This window comes from Talpa europaea, assembly GCF_964194135.1.
Source record: "Talpa europaea genome assembly, chromosome: 15".
Lineage (NCBI taxonomy): Eukaryota > Metazoa > Chordata > Mammalia > Eulipotyphla > Talpidae > Talpa > Talpa europaea.
In genome coordinates, this window is record NC_140083.1 from 82,431,869 (window position 1) to 82,455,771 (window position 23,903).

The 23,903-nt window shown below is 48.3% G+C and overlaps 2 protein-coding genes across 2 annotated transcripts; both read right to left on the reverse strand.

Annotated features, from left to right (window-relative positions):
- Positions 1-9,154: 9,154 nt before the first annotated feature.
- On the reverse strand, positions 9,155-9,784 carry LOC311184891 (transcription factor BTF3; the record flags this gene model as incomplete). The annotated part of the gene is made up of 1 exon (XM_084255164.1): positions 9,155-9,784. One exon carries the CDS (start codon positions 9,782-9,784, stop codon positions 9,296-9,298), a length of 489 nt encoding a protein of 162 aa, XP_084111290.1. The 3' UTR covers positions 9,155-9,295.
- A 4,689-nt stretch (positions 9,785-14,473) lies between these two features.
- LOC311185560 (retinol dehydrogenase 7-like) lies at positions 14,474-17,905 on the reverse strand (the record flags this gene model as incomplete). The annotated part of the gene is made up of 4 exons (XM_084256182.1): positions 14,474-14,691; positions 15,133-15,296; positions 16,472-16,730; positions 17,593-17,905. 4 exons carry the CDS (start codon positions 17,903-17,905, stop codon positions 14,474-14,476), a joined length of 954 nt encoding a protein of 317 aa, XP_084112308.1.
- Positions 17,906-23,903: the final 5,998 nt, after the last annotated feature.

Below are 23,903 nucleotides of genomic sequence, written 5' to 3' on the forward strand. Positions count from 1 at the left end.
CCCGAACGTGGGGCCCGACTTCAAATTTTGCTGAGTTTTCCACCCAAAGGAGAGGTGAGTAACGAAGAGTTTGCGTTGGGTAAGCGATCTCCCTTCTTGTGTGTGAGTGTGAATGTGATTCCCTTAAAATACCCTCTTTTAAACAGTCAGGGATGGGATCCTCACTGGAGCGTCCGGAGCTCGCTGATAAAGGGTGATCAGTTCGAGATAGTGAGAAGTTTTTCTAAGAGTGAATGCTCGTGGTGCTGCGTGTGTGCGAGTGTATGATTACGGCTCCACGGCCTCGTGGCTACGGAGTCTGAGTGGGCTGCACCCGCGGTTCCCGTGGAGGAACGTCCTACGGCATAACGGTCATCTGCTCTTCGGAGTGCCTGGTCCGGATTTGTACGGACAGACCTTAGCTAAGACGCCTCCGCAGGTTCCCGCGAGGGACACGGGCCGGACAGCACAGTTGAAAGAAATCTCTGCTTGAGTGAACAAAAGCACCACGAGACCATGGGTCAACAACAGACCAAAAACAGAGATCTTTTTCTATCTATATTAAAAAATATGATTGAAACACGTGGTATTAAAGTAAATAAAAAAGCTCTACTGCAACTTTATGAATTTATATTATGGGTATGTCCGTGGTTTCCAGAAGAAGGCAGTCTATCACTAGAAACCTAGACAAAAGTGGGAAAGAAAGTAAAAGAATTTTATGCCCTTCATGGGCCGTCTCAGTCCCGACACAGGCTTTGTCCTGTGGGTACAAATTAGAGATTTGTTGGTTGACACCACTGAGGCAGAATTTTGGGACAGTCAACAGGAAGAGGTTCAGGAAGATCCAAAAAACAAAAACCTAGAAATAACACCACTGCTCGCTCAAACCTCCACTCCCGTACTACAGGAATCCCTTTCCCATCCAGAGGATGAGCTTAGTGATCATGAATATACTGAAATATTAGATAAATTAACTTTCAAAAATGATAAACCCTCCCGCCCAACCGCTACTCTTTTTCCAGTTGTTACCAAATCTAAAACATTAAATACCGTTTCTGCCTGTAATACTACCCATCAAGGTGGCATTCTAGGATCAGCAAGAGAGGCTAACAAAACGGGAGACTTTTCATTTACTTTTCCCGATGCCGGACCTCCGGCTTTGTCTCGCGCTGATGAAGAAGGCCCTGCATGGGAGGCCATCCCCATGAAAACTCTTAAAGAATTACAGTCAGCTGTACAGACAACAGGTCATAACTCTCCTTACACTTATCAAATTATTGACACATTATCAGCCATTTGGATGACCCCTTATGACTGGCATAATCCTGCCAAGGCTGTTCTTCCTTCAGGAATGTATGTATTATTTCGCATGAAATATGAGGACCAAGTACATGCCTTCCTTAAGAAACTCAATAATGAGGTCAAGGCTGAGAAAATTTCCCTTTCTATGTTCGTGGAAACAGACAAACATACTGAGGTACGCAGACAGACTGCCCTTCCAAAAGATGTCCTAGTTAAAATTAATAAACTAGCAGTTGCCTCATGGAAAAATTTACCTTCACCTGACCACAAACCCACTAACCTTATTGATATACACCAACGCCGGATGAAAGGTACCAGAATTTTGTGGCCAGATTAAAAAATGCTCTGGATAAGATTCTTCCATCTTCCGGAGCACGAGATTTGTTGTTTAAACAACTTGCATGAAAAAATGCTAATTCCCTCTGTAAAGAACTAATTAGACCTATAAAAAAAACTGGTACGCTTCAAGATTACATTAAAGTTTGCTTAAATGCTTCCCCCGCGGCACTAGATCAAGGGTCTGAATTAGAGAAAATAAATAAAAAATTCAAAAACTTATGGCTGTCTGTATCCCTAAATAACATCAAAGAGGACTCAGCTGACAACCCTGTATTAATAAAACAATTGCCTAAACAGATAGGTCGTTTTTGCCTGGCTGGAGGCAAAATAAAAAATGCAAAACAAAAGGTAAAAAAAAAAAAAATAGCCTGCAGTATTAGAGAAAGTGATCAGAATTCTTGGGATAGTAAAATTGTTTTTCAAAAGCCAAAAGTTGATTCTAGAGCCAATTCTGACCTCTTTGCAGAGGCATCGACTCCCAATTATGAAACCATTCCAAAATCCAGTCCAAATTTCCAGCTCGGACTTGACTAAAATTGTTAAAATAAAAATAAAAACTCAAAAACAAGTAACAAATAATGTGACATAATCTTAAATTAAAAAAAAAATGCTCCAATCTTTTCCTGTTAATTATTTGGGGAAGAGGCTAGGTTCCCCCCAGTGAAGACTTTTGCCATTTGTTTCTTTTAAAATAAATAAATAAGGCATTTTTAAATAATAGTATTCAAAGTTCATTCACAATTGTTAAAGTAATAAAAAATGGTTAAATATGAGGGTATGAGACTATATGACTATAATATAAGTAAAAGGCTTTTATTAAAATAGTATAAACCCACTGCAGTGGGCTGGTGGGGGCTGCCCTTGATCTCAACAAGCAGCTGCCTGGACTTTTTCTCCAGTGTTGAGATCACTGACAGGTCTCTACTACCTTCCTACTGTGGAGGACTAAACTTTTCTATTATCCACCTTAAATAACTATCTTGGTTCATTCTACAAAAAAAAAAAAAAAGTTCCATTTCCCTGTGTTTCTCTGATTTTAAAGTCTAAATTGTCTTAGACAAAAACTGCTGAGCTACTTTTGACGTGCTAACAAGCTATACAGAATGCTTATTGGTTGAATAAAAGCTTTTAATTTTACTTATTGGACCTGTAAAAGATTAAGTTTCTTGTTAAAACAAACTAACTTGGTAAAACATAAAGTAATAATACAGACATTTTTGAGCTAAATTCTAAACCTCAAATTTTACAGGCAGACTGTAAAAATTTACCTCTTCTCCTGTTCTCAAGATAACAGTGTTCTTTTACGTTTTAAAATATGACCGTTCCCAGTAAAATAATGTGTTAACAACCTACAGCCAAAAAATCATTTCTTAAAAATGTAAACTCCAAAAGTAATTTCTTATCAAAAAAAAAAAAAATTAGTAAAAACTGCCGTGACCGCTGTGGTCTCGAGCCCAAGGTCTTTGGTAATAATTAAGATTAGACACTTATTCTGTGTACAAATTTTAGCTGTTAACTCATTAAAAACCTCAGTATTTTCACACATATTGGTAAAATAACTATGTTTCAAAATATATACACATGGCCAAAATTTTAAATGTATATCAAGAAATCTCTGTATCTGTTTGTGTTTGTTTTGTTTTTTACCTCCGGAGGACTAATTATAGACGGTGCCTTTATAAATTATCATAAAACAAATCTTAAAATCTTGATCAAACAATTTTTTAATAAACAAAAACCAGTTTAGATTTTATGATATAATTCAAAGCATATATGCCTTAAAGTTATGTTAAGTATTAATACTTTGTTTAAATGTGTTTATTTCAAAAAAAATTTTCTGGTATAAAAGGTACTTTTGTCCTCCCTACTAAGTCACATGTATGTGAAAAATGTTCATAGTATCTATATGGTGCTCTGATTTTTTTGTTTTTATTAATTTGCCTAATTGCTTCTTTATTAGCCAGCCTAAAAAAACCTAGGTATGTGCCATTATGTTATTAACAGCCATGCAAAATGAAATTCCAGTCATAACAAAAACTAAAGCTACAACTAAACTTTCAGGTTTACTTTTTGCACCTATTTGTGAAAGCTTAAAATTCTAATGTCATATTACCTTGTGTGTTCACATTTAAGTCATCTAGTGCAAAAAAATAACAGTATTATAATGTATTATAATGCCTTACTACTAATAAAAGATATGACAATCCTAAATCAATGTAATGTAAAATGTGTGTTTACAAAAAAAACATGTATTAAAAATAAATATTTTAATGGTCCTAAAAGTAAAGTAATAAGTGTTAAAACAAATGTTAAAGGTCTAAAAAAATTAAAAGTAACAAAGCTAAAAAAAGTGTTAAAAATCTCAAAAAAAAATTTACAAAAAAAATTTTGTATACTCAAATGATTTATATTATTTTAGTGTTTTGGAAACACACTAGCTAAAATAATTTTTGGTTAATAATAACTGAGTTATAATCTAATGGGTTGTTTCAAAACATGTACTTATACACTAACATTGGGTATAATCTTGGCCCTTGTCTAGGTTAATGATGTTGGGTACATAATGTCTTTTAGTGTCTGAAAAACTAAGGTTTTTGAGATGACAATTAAAGGTTATAATTTAATTGTCAATATTATACTTAGGACTACAATTTTTATAAAAATTAAATATGGTTGTTTTTGCTGTTTTCTAAGTATTTATGACACAGCTTCCCAAAAATCTAAATTAAAGTAAAATTTGGTAGCCTGTCATTTAATCAATTAAAAAAAATTTTGTGAAACCTCAGCAAAGCTTTAAAAATACTCCACAAACTTTCTCCTTTTCCTCCTGGAAAGGACATCAAATAAATTTATCCTATCTGGTTTACCTGGTAAAGTTACACTACAAGGAAATCACTGTCACTTGGAAAAATGGTAAAACTCTAATATGTACAAAAAATGTTAACACTGGTTTTCTAAAACAAAATCTTTCAATACCTAGTATGTATGTAAATTGTCAATAATTATTGTTGCCTTGCAATATTATATACTTCAATGGTTTAATGTCTGCAGGACTAGTTTCTACACAAAATAAAAAGAAAAGGGGCCTCAATTAATTCAAAATAATAAACTTTTGAGAGTAAAAATCTTTCTACAAAGGACTGTATAAACTGTTGAAAATACACCTAATTTTTACTGTTTTGTTTGGCATAACATTGAAAATGTTTTTACATTTTGCCTTGATTCAACAGTTTTCTTGTTTTAACTAATCACACTCTACAGCAATGTTATATATATACATATATATATATATATATATATATATATATGTCTTTTTCTAGCAGAGCTAACCTTTTGTGTGGCTTTCAGAACAATTCTTCCAGGGAGCTGACATAGAGCTAAACTAAAATGTGGAGAAACTGCTGCTTTGTTCGTAGGGTTCCAGACACCTTTGAAAATGATGAGAAAGCTTGCCTCCATTGACAGGACTGAATAACCAGGTTCCCTGGACAAAAAGCTCTGTCATAAAGCCTGAACTCTTTCGTCTTTTCGCTGCCTTTGATAATGTACACTTCAAACAACCTGGACAGGACACCGCTAAGATCCCAGTGCGTGCCTACGTTGGATACCCCTTTGCTCTACTTTTGGGTAACGCCTCAGCTACACGCATGCAATCGCGTGGGACTTCTTACTCCATTCATTATTCCGGTTGCACTGTTACTAATTGTATTACCCCCTCTCTTGCTCGTCTATGTCCTGTGGTGATCTTGCTCAAAAGCCCCTCCTATGTTATGTTACCTGTTGATTTACATGATATGCCTTGGTATGATAATACTGCTATGCAAATTTTGGATGAGGTACATGCTTTTCTTCGTCCTAAACGTTTTATTGCTACCCTTATGCTAGGCATTGCTGCTCTGATTTCCTTAGTTAACCTCTTTAACTGCTTCCTCTGTTGCTTTAATTCAGGAAGCTAAGACGGCTTCTTTTGTAAATAACCTTACCAAAAAACATGTCCATGGCGCGCTCGCAACACAGCGGGACATTGACTATAAGTTAGGAAAAAAGTTCAATGCTCTGAAAAAAATTGTTATTGCTATTGGCAATGAGGTTCAACTTCTCAAACAACTGTCTACTCGTTGCCATGTTCAGTTTCGTTTCATTTGTGTTACGCCTTTACATTATAACTCTTCCTTACATTGGAATCTCACCAAACATCACCTATTGGGCATCTGGCATGACAATGACCTTTCTCATGACCTTTCGTCTCTCCAATCTAAAATTTCTGCTGTCAGTAAATCTCATCTGGATACTTCAGTTTCTTTTTTTGCCCATTCTTTGGCCTCTACTCTTCAATCCTTGACTCCCACTCACTGGTATCATCTTGTTCTCTCCTTCATTGTTCTTTCCCTACTCGTCCTGCTCCTGTGTTTACTCTTCCCCTCTGTGTCCGCTCACTTCACAGGTCGATCTATCTCCTTCAACGTGACATGTAGGCCTACCAACTCCCTTCTAAAAAACAAAGGAGGGGGCCTCCCAGGTGGCGCAGTGGTTGAGCGCTGGGTTGCGAAGCTGCCCGCGGCGTCTGCGGCGCCGGTTCGATCCCCGGCTGCTCCCCGGCCACCAGAGGAGGGTCCCACATGGCGCGCAGACCTCTCCTGCCGCCCGCTGCTCCCCTCAGCAGTGTCCTTCGGTCCTTCTGCCTGCTCTGCTCCCCGCTCTGGCTCTGGTGAATTCTCTCGCCCTCCCGGCTTCTGACTGTACCCAGTGCATGTATAAACCAAACAAACAAACAAACAAACAAATAGATAAATAAATAAGACATGCCTCTAGAAAAATTAAAAAAAAAAAAAACAAACAAAGGAGGACCTGCTGCACCTCCCCCTGCAGTGACCTTTAGGGCTAATGGCTTTCGCCAAGGTCCCTAGGTCCGGCTGGGCAAGGAACCAGCGCGCAGGGGGAGAACAGCAAAACTCCCTGAAGCAGGGGGAGAACAGCAAAACCCCCTGAAAACATAGATAAGACGAACACCTGTTGAAAGATAGGAGCCACTACAGGAATGCTGACGCACGGAACCTTATCTCGCCTTCTCAAGGCCCACAAACTTTATTCTGATACAACTGTCTCTCTAAAATCTTTTCTCTTTCTAAAATCTTTTCTCTTTCTCTGTCTAAAAAGGTCATTGGTTGCTGATTAAAAGAGAACATACAAAATCTAATAACTAGGCTCATTCAAATGAAATGTTACTAAACTCTGTGTATTAATAGAACTGTTAGCTTAATAATTTCTCTGTTGTATGCTTAGCCTTGTTAGTATTAATCTTAATGATAAAAATATTACATTGTGAAAAGTAAAACACACCCGTGTTAATTTATAGTAATTTAGTGGTAGTGAGTAGTTAAAACAAAAAAGTAATCACATAAAACAAAAAGAAAAATTAATAGCCTAAACTTAGGAATGCGCCTGGGTCCAGATGTAAATCACCGCCCTGTCAATGATAAGCTAAACCTATAAGCAAGCTGATTTCTTCACTGATGTTCGCCGTTCCTATGCTTTTAGAAAACATATATATACTGGTCACCAACTCAAAGAAAATTACACTCAGATTTTCACTCACTTGAAATGTGTCTGTTTGTCATTTATTCGCCGACTCCCTGACCACCCTGCGCAGTCTCTCAACCCTGAGACGGCCTCATCGTCTACTGCTGTGCTGGTCCCCGGCAGAAAATCAGTTTCCCTCCTGTGTTTCAGAACTCTTTTCCTGCCCCTCCCCCTCCCCCGTACACCCTTTGGACTTTTTTGCGAGCTCTGATATGTGCTCTTGATCACCCAATCCTGCCCCTACGGGCACCCGATGCCACAGCCCCGTGGAGCAACAAGGCCCACCCTCTTCCATGTGGAGGTCAGAGTCCTCCTCCCCAGCACACTGACCCTGGATCTTCCTGACCTGGAAGCGCTCTAGAGGCAGCCTTGCTTTGATTGCACACAGGATAGTCGTCAAGCCCCTCTCAGACCTGGTGTCCTCAGCGGGCTGCGCACACAAGTGCACTCCTGAGAACCGATGTCGCTGCCCAACTCTGAGGACAGAAGGCGATACAGGTCTGAAAGGTCTCTTCTTCACAAAGCAGCTTTCTGGAGTAAAGGCGTTGTTGTTAGAGAAGGGGTGTCTGTCCTCAGAGGCATGAAATAGAAGGGAGAGGTGGAGCGTTGCTGGAAGGAAAACCCAAAGCATTCTCAGAGTTGCGACACCGGTGCTCTGCCTTGTCCCCAGTGCTCGAGGGTGACTTTGCCCTCTGCCCTACCTGAGGTGTCCCGTGCCCAAGGCACGTGTCATCTGAGCCTCAGACACTGAGACTGGGCTGTGTGTGCTCACCTCACCAAGCAGGGGAGCCCACACCCCACGAAGGGCAGGGTACAGTCAGCTAGTGTCAGGGTGACCCTGTTGAGGGGGAGGGAGCTGGGAGCGGGCTTGGGACAAGGGCCAGTTCACTGCTCTGCCATCTCCCTCACCGACCACAATCATTGCAGCTCTGATGCGCAGCTGCAGACTGAGGCTCTGGGAGGAGATTTCCCACAGACCCGGGTCCCACCCAAGGGACCGACCCAGCAGGCACAACGGACAGGTCACGTCTAGCTTCTGCCTTTAGATGAACTCCATCGCAGGGAGCCGCTCAGGCTGGAGCTTGAGTTCCTCAGGGGAAGCGGCCGCAGCACGGAAAGGCTGGTCCTGCAGCGTGTGTTGCTGATTCCTGGGGTGAATGCCAGGACCCTCCTAGAAGGACCTGTTGCCAAACATGGGCCTCTACTGTCCTGGTGTCTCTACGGAATTAATAATGTAAGCCCTGGGCCTCCCTGGTGATGTAGCAGTTGAGTGCTGGGCTGCGAAGCTGCCTGCAGCCTCTCAGCACCGGTTCGATCCCTGGCCACTGGCGAGGGTCCCTTTCCTGCCGCGCCTGCTGCTCCCCTCAGCAGTGTACTTCGTCAGTCTGCCTGCTCTGCTCCCTGCCCTGGCTCTGGTGAATTCTCTCACCTTCCCGCGCTTCTGACTGTACCCGGTGCTTGTATAAATAAATAAATAAATCTTAAAGAAAAATCTAAGCCCCCATTTCTAGCCCAGCAGGTCAGCTGGGAGGCTTGAGTGGACAAAGGGGTGGGTGGGGCTGCCATGGATCCTGGAATGAAGCTGATGATCCAAAGAGCCCACGACCCCTTATGCCAACTTGCTCATGAGTCAGGGCACACTCGGGACCAGTCCCCTGTCCAGTCGAGGATGCCTGGAGTATAGATCCAGCTCGGGACCCTCTCTCTGCACCGCAGACCTCTCCTGTCTCTTGCTACTCCTCCTAGCAGTGTATTTCCTTAAAGCAGTCTGTGCTGTTTACACTTGTCTCTGAATTCTTTCACCCCTGCACCTCCAGCCTGCACTGACTTTTTTTTTTTTTTACTAGGCAAAGGATTTTATTAACCTGTTTCAAACATTATTCCAGGATTCTTCAGCTTAATTAGCTGCAAAGAATGAATTGTGTATAAGCAAAAACTGAAATGAGCTGCAGTGTCCAAGGGGCTCAAGCTTAAAAATATTAGAGATCTAGATTTTATCAGATCCATGAACAAAATTTTAAAAAGCAGTCATAATATAAAATAGCAGCTCCCAGTAACTTCTTCAAGTTTTATCATCTTCAGAAGTTGACTCAATTCAGTTTGCTTCATTTTTGGAAGCCTCATCAAAATTCTCCACAAGATCTGGAACTTCATCATCATCATCCTCTCCAGTGGCAAGGGGTGCTTTTCCATCCACAGATTGTTTAGGCAGAGCTTCAGCCAGTCTCCTTAAGCTAGTCAGACTGTCTGCACCAAGCTGGTTTAAGATGCTGGGTAACATTTCTGTCAGCTGTTTTGTTTCAGCATGACCTGTAATGGTGAAAGTGTTTGCTGCCAGAGATGCCTGAACCTTAGGGTTGTTAAAGTGGATCACTGTTCCTTGGTTTGTGAACATATTCACCTCTTCAATACCAGAGATATTGTTTACCCCTAACTTCTTTAAGGAGAACTGAAGTTTTTTATCATCTGCTGTAGCTGTTCTGTGAACCACCTTCTTCTTTCTGCGAGCAGTACCTTTCCCACCAATGCGCACTTGGGCCTGCAGCTTGGCGAGTTTCTCCTGGTTCATGATAGTTTCTTTCATCTTGTTGGAGTGGAAAAGGGGCCGCGCGGGGGACTAGGGTTGGCGCTCAGGGGGTCTCGGGCAGACCAGCTGAGATTAGGCGCACACACGCGGGGACGCAAGATCTGCACTGACTTTTTCCCCATGAACATCTACCCCATTGCAGGGAAGTCAAAATCCATGCCAGCAGCTTTTGTGAAAGGCCACCTCACCTGGCAGGTACTGGAGGGAAATCACAATCTCTCTGAGTATGAGGCTTTTGGGCAGAATTGACGGGACTCAGAGACCAAGAAAATCTTTTGAAAAACAAAAGTATGTCACACTGCTGAATCACGTGCAAGCTGAGCTTGGGGCAGAACCACAACAAAGCTGAGCACCCCTGCTTCTGAGTATTTCTGTCTAATAGGAGGTGGCGTCTTAGCTCCATCTTTCCTGGCCATTTTCTGCTAGGATAATGAGAGGTCACCTGACTACAGTGACTCCCGTGTGGGCCTGTCCTCTGAGATGGACCTTATGAACTTAAGAAAGATAGTTTTTCCCTCCTCTCTTAAGATCAGCGTGCAGCCGTATTTTTTTTTGAAAGATTTATTTATTTATTTGTACAAGCACTGGGTACAGTCAGAAGCGCGGGAGGGTGAGAGAATTCACCAGAGCCAGAGAGGGAGCAGAACAGGCAGACTGACGATACACTGCTGAGGGGAGCAGCGGGCGGCAGGAGAGGTCTGCACGCCATGTGGGACCCTGGCCGGTGGCCGGGGATCGAACCGATGCTGCAGAGGCTCCGGGCAGCTTGGCAACCCAGCGCTCAACCATGCAGTGGTATTTTTATCTCATTGTTGCAGGCCTACCTTGGGGCGCTTTTTTTTTTTCTTTAATTTTTCCCAATTTTATTTATGAGTTGTTTGCATAACTGTGGTTTGAGTGGCACAGCTACCACGTGGGCACATGATTCACTCATCCTCCACAGAAACTCTCCCTGCTGGAAACATCGAGGTCCAGTCATGTGATTAATCCACTGGCTAAAGGTGGTCCCGGCTTGGCCCGGGACTTTCCAATAATGTAAGCCAATACATTCCCCTTTTCTTTCTTTTTCTAAAAAAAGCATTTATTTATTTATGCATCAAGAACTGGAGCACAGGCCAGAGGAATGGGGGTAAGAGGACTCACCAGAGGCCGAGTGGGGAACAGAACAGGCGGATCCACTGAAATCCCCTGCTGAGGGGAGCAGCGGGGAGTCAGGAGAGGTCTGCTCCGCCCTGTGGGTCAGCTTCCTGGCTGGGGATGCAACTGGTGCTGCAATAGCTTCGGATTGCTTCATACTTAACCCCTTGTGGCACCAGGAAGGCCCCAATTCCCCTTTCTTTCTTTCTTTCTTTCTTTTTTGAATTTTTAATGTTTTTAATCTTTCCCATCATTCTGTATTCCCTGAAAAATGGCCACCACCAGTTCCCGCGCGAGCCGTCACCATCGTCCCTTGTGCTCTTCTCTCCCGTTTTGATCCCTTATCCTGTCCATCCCTTGCAGAATGTCTCTTAGCTATGGTTGCCTCTCAGTTTTTTAATTATTATTATTATTATCGTTATTATTTCCCTGATCCCTTATTGGGCTCCCTGGGGTCAATCCTTGATCCTGAGAGGGGATGAGATGTAGGAGGAGCAGAGGACTGGGGAGCAGAGACGTGGAAAATGTTCAGGGTCAGGGCCTGGAGGACCGGAGAGATTCCAGGCGACGGGGCAAAGACTCTCTGAAAGGCGAGCTGGAAGTTGGGAAAGGAAATCAGGTCATGAGACAGGGAAGTGCGTGGCGAGGCCGTGAAGGTGGATGAGCCAGAAGCACGTGGTCTTGCTTGCTCAGAGCCGTGGCCCAGTCTCAGGCTGTCCTAAGTGGACAGACGGCCCCTCCGTCCTCCAGTGAGAGCTGCCAGGCCCTGGGGCGCTTGGTCCTCAGACCCGCCTCTTCGCCCTCAGTTTCAGCAGCTGCCTGTGCTCCACACAGCCCGACCCTGCCCCTGCTGAGCGAGCCGCTGCCATTTTGACTCTGGTCTCTGCACCAGAGACGCAATCTGGGGTAGGGCCGAATGTATTGGACCCACACGGGCTTGTAAATGTTTAAGTTCCTCTCTCTCTCTCTCTCTCTCTCTCTCTCTCTCACTCTCTCTCTCTCTCTCTTTCTCTCTCTCACTCTCTCTCTCCTCTCCCCTCTGTCATTCCCAGTCCCTGCCTCAATATATTTTGTTACCGGTGTTTCCCCCATGTGTCTGCTTTTGAATCATGTCCTGCAGTCAAAAGCATGTGGGTGGGGGGCCTCCCCGGTGGCGCAGCGGTTGAGCGCTGGGTTGTGAAGCTGCCCGCGGCCTCTGCGGCGCCAGTTCGATCCCCGGCTGCTCCCCGGCCACCGGAGGAGGGTCCCACATGGCGCGCAGACCTCTCCTGCCGCCCGCTGCTCCCCCCAGCAGTGCACTTTGGTCCTTCTGCCTGCTCTGCTCCCCGCTCTGGCTCTGGTGAATTCTCTCACCCTCCCGCACTTCTGACTGTACCCAGTGCTTGTATAAACAAAACAAACAAACAAATAAAATAAATAAATAAAACATGCCTCTATTAAAAAAAAAAAAAAAAAGCACGTGGGTGGGACCCAGGCAAGTGGGTCACCCCCTTTTCCCAATCCCACTTTGTTCCTAGCTTGTCCCCCATCTTGGGGCCACACACCAGAGACTGGCAGCCCAAAGGCCTAGTGCTTGGATGGGCCGCTACAAACGCACTGCAATTGCTCGGCTCCTGGCAGGATTTTCTGTTTCCAAACTCAGAGGAGTTTGGGTTTTCTTTCTTTCTTTTTTTAAAGATTTATTTATCTTTATACAAGAACTGGGTTACAGGCCAGAGGTGCAGTGGGGGGAGGGGAATGAGACACTCCACCAGAGACAGAGTGGGGAACAGAACAGGCAGACTGACGAAATACACTGCTGAGGGGAGCAGCGGGCAAGACAGGAGAGGTCTGCTGCACCACGTGGGATGCTCCCTGCCCGGCCATGGGTCGAACTCCTGCTACAGAGGCTGGGATTGCTGCATAGTGTGTTGCTTAACCCCTTGTGTCACCAGGGAGGCTCCTCTATTTTATTTTTTAAAAGAATTTATTTTATTTATTTATGCATACAAGAGCTGGGGTGTACACCAGATTGGGGAGGGGTGTGTAAGAGGAGCCACCAGAGAAAGAGCGGGGAGCAGAACAGGCAGATCCACTGAAATACCCAGCTGAGGGGAGCAGCAGGGAGGCAGGAGAGGTCTGCTGTGCCATGTGGGTCAGCTCCCTGGCTGGCGTTTGAACTCCTGCAGCAGTGGTTGCGGATAGCTTCATAGTGCTGAGACTTAGCCCCTTCCACCACCAGGGAGGCCCCTCAACTGTTCCTTTAGGCAGCTTTGCTCCTGCTCTCTCCCCCTCCTCCCTACTCTTTCTTCTCCACATGGAAGTCATGGTCTGGGGGATCTGATGAAGCTGATACGTGTGTCTTGTAGGAGGTTCTTTGGCCATTGTCTGGGCTAATTGTCAACTGCTAATTGTCAACTGCTAATTGTCAACAGAATTGATGCCTCTGCTGTGCTTTCCCCTGGGTTTGCTCTGTCTCAAGGGCAGGCTGGACCCTTCCCGTCTTGGCTGCTCTTCTGCTTCCTCCCACAGTCCCAGGCTCCGGGATTATTTTGGGCCTGTGCAGTCTCCCTGCTATGACTCCTGACACCCTCCTGTGTTAAAACCACAGCAGTAGCATCCTTAGTGTCATCAGCAATTTACTTAACTACTCTTTTCCATGCCGGGTGACAAATTCACAGGTTCCAGGAATTAGACACGGGCATCATGGAGAGTCAACGTGCGGTCCTGCATGGCCTCCTGTCGCTACGGCTGTGTCAAGCCAGCCTTAAACCCCCTCTCCTTCTAGTCTCTAAAAAATGAAGGAACTAAACTTTAAAGACAGCCTCCTCGCAGAATATGTCCACAATACATTGCAGTAAAAACGGGTTTATTTTAACTTCAGATCCAGTTGGGAAAGTCAGCAACGGTGGAGAACTGGCTCCATATTACATTTACATAAAGTAAATCTGAGGCCTCAGGTGCATCTTTGGACAATAAAGAATCAAAGATGAACGTCACGACACAGAGTGTTCTTTGGTCTGTACTTTCTGGCTTATTGATGGTCTACGAGCGTCTAGGTGGCTCTCCTGCGGGCTGAGGATGCGGCTGGGTCTCAGAACACAGCCTTCCCTTGAGTTGGCACCTGCGGATAAAGGGTCACCTGGTGGTTGTCCTGCACATGGCCTTCCCTGTCCACGGGGTATCCTCAGTGCAGAGGGACCCTCACTTTCTGCAGGTCACCGCCGTCAGTTTCCAGGCTGCCCAGAGACAAGGCACACACTGAGGGGCTTGACACTGCACAGTAGGAGCGGCTGCGCCCTCCAGTTGCTCATCCTCTTGCCAGTGTGGATTTCTCAGAGAACACAGGGGCATGTGGCTCGAGATCTCGGTGGCCCCTCAGGGGAGAGGCGTGTGCATTAGGCCCTGCCTCTCAGCCATAGAATTTGGGTTTTTGCTTCTAAAATCCCTAGAATCCCCCAGAAGAGGCCTGAGGACATGGGATATATTCCCGTAGTGACGTGAAAGTGCCCTCTCTTTAAACCCCTCACTCCCAGCTCCCACCGTAGCAGCTTCAACATAGTAAGCACCTCAGTCATCCCTTACAGGCTTTGGAGAGAACCAGGCCAACATGGTGTCCACCACAAAGGTCGGCAAGTAGCTCATAGGGATGTAGACGAACTTGGCGTCCCAGCCAGCTGAGTATCGGGTGCGGGGGTGGCAGGCGGTCAGGGCGTGCTCCATGCAGTCTGACACAGTGACCGGACTCTGACTCCACTTTAAGTGTAACATTTCAACTGATTTCAAGTCTGTTCAGAAAGAAACCAGCCCAAATATTCTCATTCCCAGCCTTATGTCTTTGGGCTTTATTTCTATTGAAAAATTTGTAAATGATGCCCAAATCAGTCCCCTAGATTTCACTGGGGCCTTCCCACTCATAGCCCTGGAGAGCCCCCAAATTAGGCCCCGTTGAGTTCTACAGTCTATATTATGTGCATGTGCCAAGGCAGAGGGGGCGATAAACACAAAAACGGAAGTACCTGGAACCTGGATGTTATAGAGACACCTGCTGTGCTCTGAGAAACCGAGTCTTCCCTCTGTCTCTCAGTTTCCTCCCGAAATACTGACAGACCAGATGAGGCTGGTCCTCAGGTCTCCCAAGCCTGGATACTTTTTTGGGGTTATAATTGGCCACATGGGCCTAGTGGATCGACCCAAATGTCTCTCTGCACAGTCTACTGTTCACTCACAGGATGCCAGGAACTTCTCCCCATAGAACTCCTTGATCTCGGGGCTGGCCCGATCCCATGTCCTCTGGATGTTTCCAGTAACTGTTTCAAGACGTGTCATCTGAGTCCTGAAGTGACCAGGCTCAATCACGGCCACCTTCACCCCAGAGAAGGAGAGCTCCCTCCTGAAGGTTCATAGACAGAGGGGCCAAGTCAGAGACTGGAGAGAAAACACAAAAGATAAACAAAACCAAAACCACCCGAACACAGGATTGGTGGGGTATCTCCAGACGTAGGGAAAGCCAAACTGCCGAGGCCTAGAGGAGGATTGTCATGGAAGGTTTGTTCACGTTTACAAACATTTCCCAGACTCAATTTCCTTAGCTCTCAGTCCTGCCTATTCCACATCATGGCACCAGTTACAGCTGTTTCTCCCTACACCCCCAGATCCAATACCCCTTCCTTCCATCCCGTTCTAGCATCTCTCTGACCTCAGTCCTCTGAGCTGTCTCCTGAGAGCTTCTCTGCCTTCCCTCTCACACACCCACATCCAGAGGCAGACTCACCTGCAGCCAGCGGGGTCTCTACTGCTGATTTCAGGAAGTAGTTTCCGTGAAATGCTCTTGATAGGACCGATGCCACCAGCCAGAAGTGCACAACTTGCCAGGGAGCACATCCCTCTAGAGACCCTCATCTCCCCATGCCCTGATCCCTCAGCCAGGCGAGGCCTAGTCTATACCCCGGATCCCCCAGCACAGGCGGTCGGCCACTACTCACTCGGCCTGGACTGATGAAATTCTTTCATTTGGGAAGCTCTCCCGGTTGACTTTGCCCTGTTTCCAGGTTTCCAAGCCCCATTCGTCCCAAGCCCCAATTCAGACCCTATTTCTAGGGCCCTCCCCTAATTGAAGGTGCACAGGGAGCAGCCATGGCTCCTCTGACCCGCCCCCAGGGGACACGACCACACCATTTCTACTTTTGCTTCATTCTCAGGGTCAGAGTTTTCACACACACAGTTGTGTGTTGAACCCCATCTATGGCGTGCACACTGAAGGGCATGCCAAGACTGAGCCGCACAGGCCGGCGTGCATGTCTCCTCGGCAAATCATCCTGGTTCCTATTCTGCCTCAGGTACTTTCTGACTTGGAGATTGTCCACTTCAGAGACATGCTGAAATCAACTCCTGAGACCTGGAGCCATCCTGACACCCCAAACAGAGAAAGGTCCTCACTAGTGACATGACAAAGCAAGAGAGGGATCTACAGGGATCTAGTCTCCACGTCGGTGACGGACACCAAGGAACAGGCTCCTGGAGGCCAGGACACAGGAAGACAGAGGGAGGGCTCTGGGCATGCAGTACCTGAGGGAGTCCGAGAAGGCCTCGAGGCCAAACTTGGAGATGCAGTAGCCCCCTCCAAAAATGGACACGCGGCCCAGGACACTGGAGACATTGACCACGCGGCCCCTCGCCTTCCTCACTAGGGGCAGCAGGCTCAGGGTCACCTCAATCACCCCCAGCAGGTTCACGTCCAGGACCTTCATGAAGTCCTCCTTGCTTAGCCACTCATTCGGGGCCGAGGGATCAGCTATGCCAGCATTATTGACCAGGCCCCAGAGTCCTGGACACAGAGGGAGAGAGAGAGCACCTCTGAGCTGTGCCCTGAGGGAGTCCCCAGCTGTGGTCCCCACTCACCCTCCATCCAGGGGGGACCGTGGGCAGGCAGCACGGGGAGAGGGTAGGGCAGAGACAACAGGCCGCCTGCAGAAGGGAAAAGCCGACCCCTGAGTTGCTGGAGGACACCACTTAGGCCCAATGATCTGGGCATCCACACCAGCGAGGCCTTGTAGATATGATGGGTTCCTCCTGCATGTCAGGTTTTCTGAGCAGCCTCTGCAGGGAGTGTGCAAGCACATGTATGGGTGTGGGGGAGAGGAGAGGGCCATGGAAAGGGAGAGGGAAAACAAGGACAGTGCATGGCCACAGGCCGGTTAGCTCCTTGGGAAGTCCTGAGAGCTGAGGGCTGTCCTGTGAGATGAGGTGTTCACTCCCTGTGGGATGGTCACTGTCACCAGCAAGATCCCGTAGAGTGCTAAGGTCACACCCGGCCAAGTTCCTGGCTCCAGTATTGTGTCTCAGTCCCCATGTAGGGCTCTAGGCCAGCACCCCCTCCACCCTCACAGGAGCAGTTTCTGATTCCCACAGGGAATCATCATCAAGAAATCGAGAACTTCTGCTGGATGAGGAGCACACACCTGACAGGAACTCTGGATTGCCAACTACATCAGGCCAAAGTCTCCCAAAAATTCCAGAGCCCCAAATGGGGAGTTGGGGAACAGTGGACAAAGAAAGACTCAGGCTGGTTAGTAGGGAGAGGAGATGAAAACTTCAAGTCATTAAAACCGGTGGGCAATCTCCCCCATGCAGCAGACAAAGGGGCCCCCCTTCACAGAGAGAGAAAGGACTTGGGAAGTGGGTGCTACCTCTGTGCCCTGTGCGCTCCTTCACCCACTGGGTGGCCGCAGCGATGCTCTCTGTCTTGGTGACATCCAGAAGCACGGTCTCCAGCCTGCTTGATGCCAGGGCCCTCAGCTTCTCTGCATCCTTCTCAGTGCGGCAAGAGGCCAGCACCCTCAAGCCCCGCTGGTCCAGCTGCCTGGCCAGCAGGTTCCCGAAGCCGGAACTGCAGCCCGTGATGAAGACATACTTGTCTGAGAGGTTGCTCACCACCTGCCTCTCCCGGTACCAGCGCAGAAGGTAGTACAGGCCCACGAGGGCCAGCAGGTACAGCCACATGGCCACGCGGGGACAGACGCAGACAGGCTGCAGTGAGAGAGTGTGGAATTGGACATCTCTGCCTGCCACCGACGTCACGCTCTCCAGTAAGGAAAATCAGTTTCCCTCCTGTCTTTCAGAACTCTTTTCCTGCCCTTCCCCCTCCCCCGTACACCCTTTGGATTTTTTTGCGAGCTCTGATATGTGCTCTTGATCACCCAATCCTGCCCCTATGGGCACCCGATGCCACAGCCCCGCGGAGCAACAAGGCCCACCCTCCTCGATGTGGAGGTCAGAGTCCTCCTCCCCAGCACACTGACCCTGGATCTTCCTGACCTGGAAGCGCTCTAGAGGCAGCCTTGCTTTGATTGCACACAGGATAGTCGTCAAGCCCCTCTCAGACCTGGTGTCCTCAGCGGGCTGTGCACACAAGTGCACTCCTGAGAACCGATGTCGCTGCCCAACTCTGAGGACAGAAGGCGATACAGGTCTGAAAGTTCTCTTCTTCACAAAGCAGCTTTCTGGAGTAAAGGCGTTGTTGTTAGAGAAGGGGTGTCTGTCCTCAGAGGCATGAAATAGAAGGGAGAGGTGGAGCGTTGCTGGAAGGAAAACCCAAAGCATTCTCAGAGTTGCGACACCGGTGCTCTGCCTTGTCCCCAGTGCTCGAGGGTGACTTTGCCCTCTGCCCTACCTGAGGCGTCCCGTGCCCAAGGCACGTGTCATCTGAGCCTCAGACACTGAGACTGGGCTGTGTGTGCTCACCTCACCAAGCAGGGGAGCCCACACCCCACGAGGGGCAGGGTACAGTCAGCTAGTGTCAGGGTGACCCTGTTGAGGGGGAGGGAGCTGGGAGCGGGCTTGGGACAAGGGCCAGTTCACTGCTCTGCCATCTCCCTCACCGACCACAATCATTGCAGCTCTGATGCGCAGCTGCAGACTGAGGCTCTGGGAGGAGATTTCCCACAGACCCGGGTCCCACCCAAGGGACCGACCCAGCAGGCACAACGGACAGGTCACGTCTAGCTTCTGCCTTTAGATGAACTCCATCGCAGGGAGCCGCTCAGGCTGGAGCTTGAGTTCCTCAGGGGAAGCGGCCGCAGCACGGAAAGGCTGGTCCTGCAGCGTGTGTTGCTGATTCCTGGGGTGAATGCCAGGACCCTCCTAGAAGGACCTGTTGCCAAACATGGGCCTCTACTGTCCTGGTGTCTCTACGGAATTAAAAATCTGAGCCCCCATTTCTAGCCTGGCAGGTCAGCTGGGAGGCTTGAGTGGACAAAGGGTTGGGGGGGCTGCCGTGGATCCTGGAATGAAGCTGATGATCCAAAGAGCCCACGACCCCTTATGCCAACTCACTCATGAGTCAGGGCACACCCGGGACCAGTCCCCTGTCCAGCTGGAGTATAGATCCAGCTCGGGACCCTCTCTCGGCACCGCAGACCTCTCCTGTCTCTCTTGCTACTCCTCCTAGCAGTGTATTTCTTCAGTATTACTGGTTTTAGTCTACTGTGTGCTCTTGGCATATGTGCTGTTACAACCGCCGTCTAAATAGAATTAACTGTAACCCTCTGGCACGAGCGTGATGACTAGTCTTCCGTCCCAGGTCGGCTCTCAGATTGAATTTTATTACCGCAGTTGTCACACGAACACGCGGTTCTAACGGGCAGGCCACGCTAAGGTTTTCAAAGTACCTTTGACTGAGGATGGTAGACCTGACGTGTCTCAGTCGGGTCTTCCACCGAAGTGGAAGTCTCTAGGCCCGAGGCCCAGGGTCTGGATGATCACGCAGGATGCCAAGCCACCCTTGGTGTGCGGAACCCGGGGGGCGGTGGGCAAAAGGAGGTTCCGGCTGGACAGCAGTTGAGTCCTTGGGAGGAGATGGACTGCAGACAGGCTGCGGTGAGAGAGAGAGTGGAATTGGACGTCTCTGCCTGCCTCCGACGTCACGCTCTCCAGTAAGGAAAATCAGTTTCCCTCCTGTCTTTCAGAACTCTTTTCCTGGAGAGAGTTAGACTCCGGGAGAGTCGCCTCCGCCAAGTCCTCCACTGAGACCCAGTCTAGGAACTGCTGAGTTTGCTTCAGGAATCCGCTCCTTTTATGCGCCCTTACCAGGCTCGGACTCGGGCCCCGGCTGCGGCACCAGTCTTTAAACTCAGGGTGTGTTAAAGACTCTCACACATAGTGCTCACAGGCGCCTTCGTATTTTTTAGTTTCACTTTTAGGGTTATGTATTTTCATGTTATTTGTAAGCCTTTATATGGTCGTCACACCATCCTTTTGCATTCCCTCTTCGGGAGTGTGAAGTCACTGAATTGTGTCCCTCTCTAGGATTAACCTTGACTCACTGAACTGCAGTGGAGTGGGCGGGGCCCATTCCTTTCTTATGATTTTTTTTTTAAATGATTCACCATTAACTGGCTCTCCCCGTATTCTTAGGAACTTGGAAAACTGATTGTGTTACATTCCTAATAAAATCCTCTGTCTCTCTGAGTGAGAGGCGCATCAGAGACAGACACTAACTGATGCAGAGAAAACCCCCCACTGGCAAAGTCACACACCTGCCTCCTGCCACCGAGACGCCCACCACTTCCTGGGGCTCCCCTCACATCCCTGCGCACCTTGTAAAATCCCAGCACTCCTGCCACTCGGGGAGCAGGTTGTTTTAAGGTCCCTGTCCTGCTGACTCTCTTGATGACCATCTCGAATAAGATGCCATCCTGTAAAAACATTCTCGTGATTCCGAGTTTGGCTTTCTGGGTGCAAGCAAAAGGTCCGGTTTGCTCGTTCACAGGAGGACATTATGAGGAGGTGGCACCATGGGGGACGGGCAGCAAAGTGCTCAGAAGAGGCTGCACCTCCAGGGGCAAGAGAAGGGAGACTCAACAGGAAAGGACAGAATGTGGGAACATGCAGGGTGCACATGGTCTCTTCACTCTCAGGTCCAGGGGGCGCTGGGCAGCCTGGGGGTGGTCAGTCACAAGGCTATTGATAATATTTCTGGAGTAGTTGCTCTCATCTGTATTGTCAGTGAAAACAGCCCTCATCAGGCACTGATGTTATCAGCATCCTCAGAAGAATCTCATTAACACTTTGATGAGGCAGCCCTCATCCAGGCGGGCCCTGAGGGGTGCAGTACACTGGTCTCTAAGGCAGGGCTCGTGTTCCCCACTCACGCCTGACTGCAGCACCATGCCCCCAGTGGGGAGCCCTCTGCTGAGCTGTGTCCTTCCCTGTGTTTTGGCCTCTGCCTCAGACATGGGCCTGTCCAGCCTTGTGTGTGCCCCAGATGCTCTGCCAAACCTGCACAGACCAAGAATTTTAACAACCATTTGTGGTGGGGCCTTCCCAAGGACAGCGTGAACACACGGAGGCTCACTGCCTTGTGTGTCCTGAACAGTCTGGTTAGCTTTGCTTTGCAGGCCCTGGTGGCGATACTCTAGGAATTGTCTGCAAATGTGGCTTCTGTAGTTAAGAGCAGTCTAGTACCTATACCTGGTGTGTGACTCAGCACTGGCTGAATGTTTTGAGGCCATGACTTTTGTGCAGGACAAATATAAGCTGGGCATTGTCAGCTGGGCATTGTCATTCCATTGTCTCGCTATGGGAAAAAAGAAAATGAATCCAAAAAGGCCAAGTTTTGGGCCTCCCCGGTGGCGCAGCGGTTGAGCGCTGGGTTGCGAAGCTGCCCGCGGCCTCTTTGGCACCGGTTCGATCCCCAGCTGCTCCCCGGCCACCGGAGGAGGGTCCCACATGGCGCGCAGACCTCTCCTGCCGCCCGCTGCTCCCCTCAGCAGTGTCCTTCAGTCCTTCTGCCTGCTCTGCTCCCCGCTCTGGCTCTGGTGAATTCTCTCACCCTCCTGCGCTTCTGACTGTACCCAGTGCATGTATAAACAAAACAAACAAACAAACAAACGAATAAATAAATAAAACATGCCTCTATTAAAAAAAAAAAAAAAGGCCAAGTTTTCATAGGAAAAGGTCATGGTCTCTGTCCTTGGAAGGAACTGGAGATTATTATTAAATTGACCACAAATTCCTTCACTGTAACTTTCGAAGGGGCCTTGCACTTGAGACATCTCCCACCCTGGACTTGTTGATTCTACAGTAACAGGACAGCCTGGGGGAGTGAGTATCGAGAGGCTGGAGATGGGGGATGTGGGTGGGAAGCTTCAGGAACTCAGATTCCATTCCAGGTTGGAATGACAGGTAATTTGGAAGAGAGCAGAAAGGGAGAAATGGAGGCCTGACATCACTCACCTGGGAGTTTCAGCTTCAACAGCTAGCAGAGGCCCCCCAGGGAGAGGAGGCTGAGAAGCCTCAGCTCTGATATCTCACATAGACCCTCCCCCAGTGACACCTCCATCGCAGTCCCTGGGCGGGCGGGCTCACTAGGCGCAGACCTACAGGGCTGAGCCCCAGCTCCAGGAACACAGCTGGTGCTCCCTGGCAAGATGCTGAAAAGCACCAGCTCAAGCACAGACAAGGGTCTGGCCAGAAGCCAACACATTCTCCTCATAGCACGGACTCAGGCAGGCAGCGGCCCAGTGACATAATGGTGCTGGGTGGGGCAGGGAGTGAGGGGTTGTGTGTAAGCTTGTTTCCAGCACAACCATTATGCAGCCCTACCTACAGTGGGAACCCCAAAATATAGACACCCCTTAGGGTGTGTCTATAGGATAAGGTGTTGAAGGAGACATTTGGAGGGGATGTGAATTGCAGATGAGGCTCCTCCTTGTGTTCACGCTGTCCTTGAGAAGGCCCCACCACAAATGGTTGTTAAAATTCTTGGTCTGTGCAGGTTTGGCAGAGCATCTGGGGCACACACAAGGCTGGACAGGCCCATGTCTGAGGCAGAGGCCAAAACACAGGGAAGGACACAGCTCAGCAGAGGGCTCCCCACTGGGGGCATGGTGCTGCAGTCAGGCGTGAGTGGGGAACACGAGCCCTGCCTTAGAGACCAGTGTACTGCACCCCTCAGGGCCCGCCTGGATGAGGGCTGCCTCATCAAAGTGTTAATGAGATTCTTCTGAGGATGCTGATAACATCAGTGCCTGATGAGGGCTGTTTTCACTGACAATACAGATGAGAGCAACTACTCCAGAAATATTATCAATAGCCTGACCTTTATCCTCAGAAAGGGTCAGGTCAGCAAGGAGAAGAGGTGAGGTCAACTGCCTGGTGAAACTCCCTGGGCCCTGGGGCTGGGTTGCACACCTGTGCAGGTGCTTGACCTGGACCTCTCCTAGCCAGGAAAGGAAGCCTGGAAGGAGGCGGTGTGGGCTTGGCTGAGTGTAGGTTAGATGTGATCTTACACTTGTTTTTCAACACCATTGTCCCATGTAGACAAAGGTGACCCCCTTCACGACGGTCCACACTTTGAGTCACAGGTCCCAGTCCCTCCAGACTTCTGTGGGTGTGGCATACAAGGCTCCTGTCACATTAGACAAGAGCAGGATGCAGATAACCCTCGGGCAATAGGTACACACCCTGAGGTGTGGCCGGGAACCCCCAGCGGGCCAGTGACCAGTGCCCCAGGGACTGATCAGTGGATGTCTTGTTAATAAGATTGGAGCCCTGGGTGGGAGTCGGGTGTAGACTCATCCTCCCTAAAGCCCAAATCCAGTGTTTGGTTTGACCCCCTTTTCTGGCAATAAAAAGGCCAGGTTCTTGCTCTCAGGCAGCATTCTGCATCCCACAGCCTGCTCTACCACTAGGGTTTCTTCTCTCCATTATTGTGGTGTTTCTGATGCAACACTCCTCGGGTAGGCCCAGCTGGAGGCCCGGGGGTTTGTTAGCTCACAGCTCTCTGACACTATGGGCAAGAATTCTGGGGTGAGGTCAGATGTCCCGTAAATATACTACTGAGATAAGATGATGCAGCACTTATTTTACTGATCTCTTATTTTGTATCACTTTGTTTTCTATTTCTTCTTATATGTGTGCAAAGGACATAATGCAAATCTGGAAATGTCAGACTAGGCTTGAAGCTCTTGCTTTGCATTTCATTGGGAAAAATGGATTG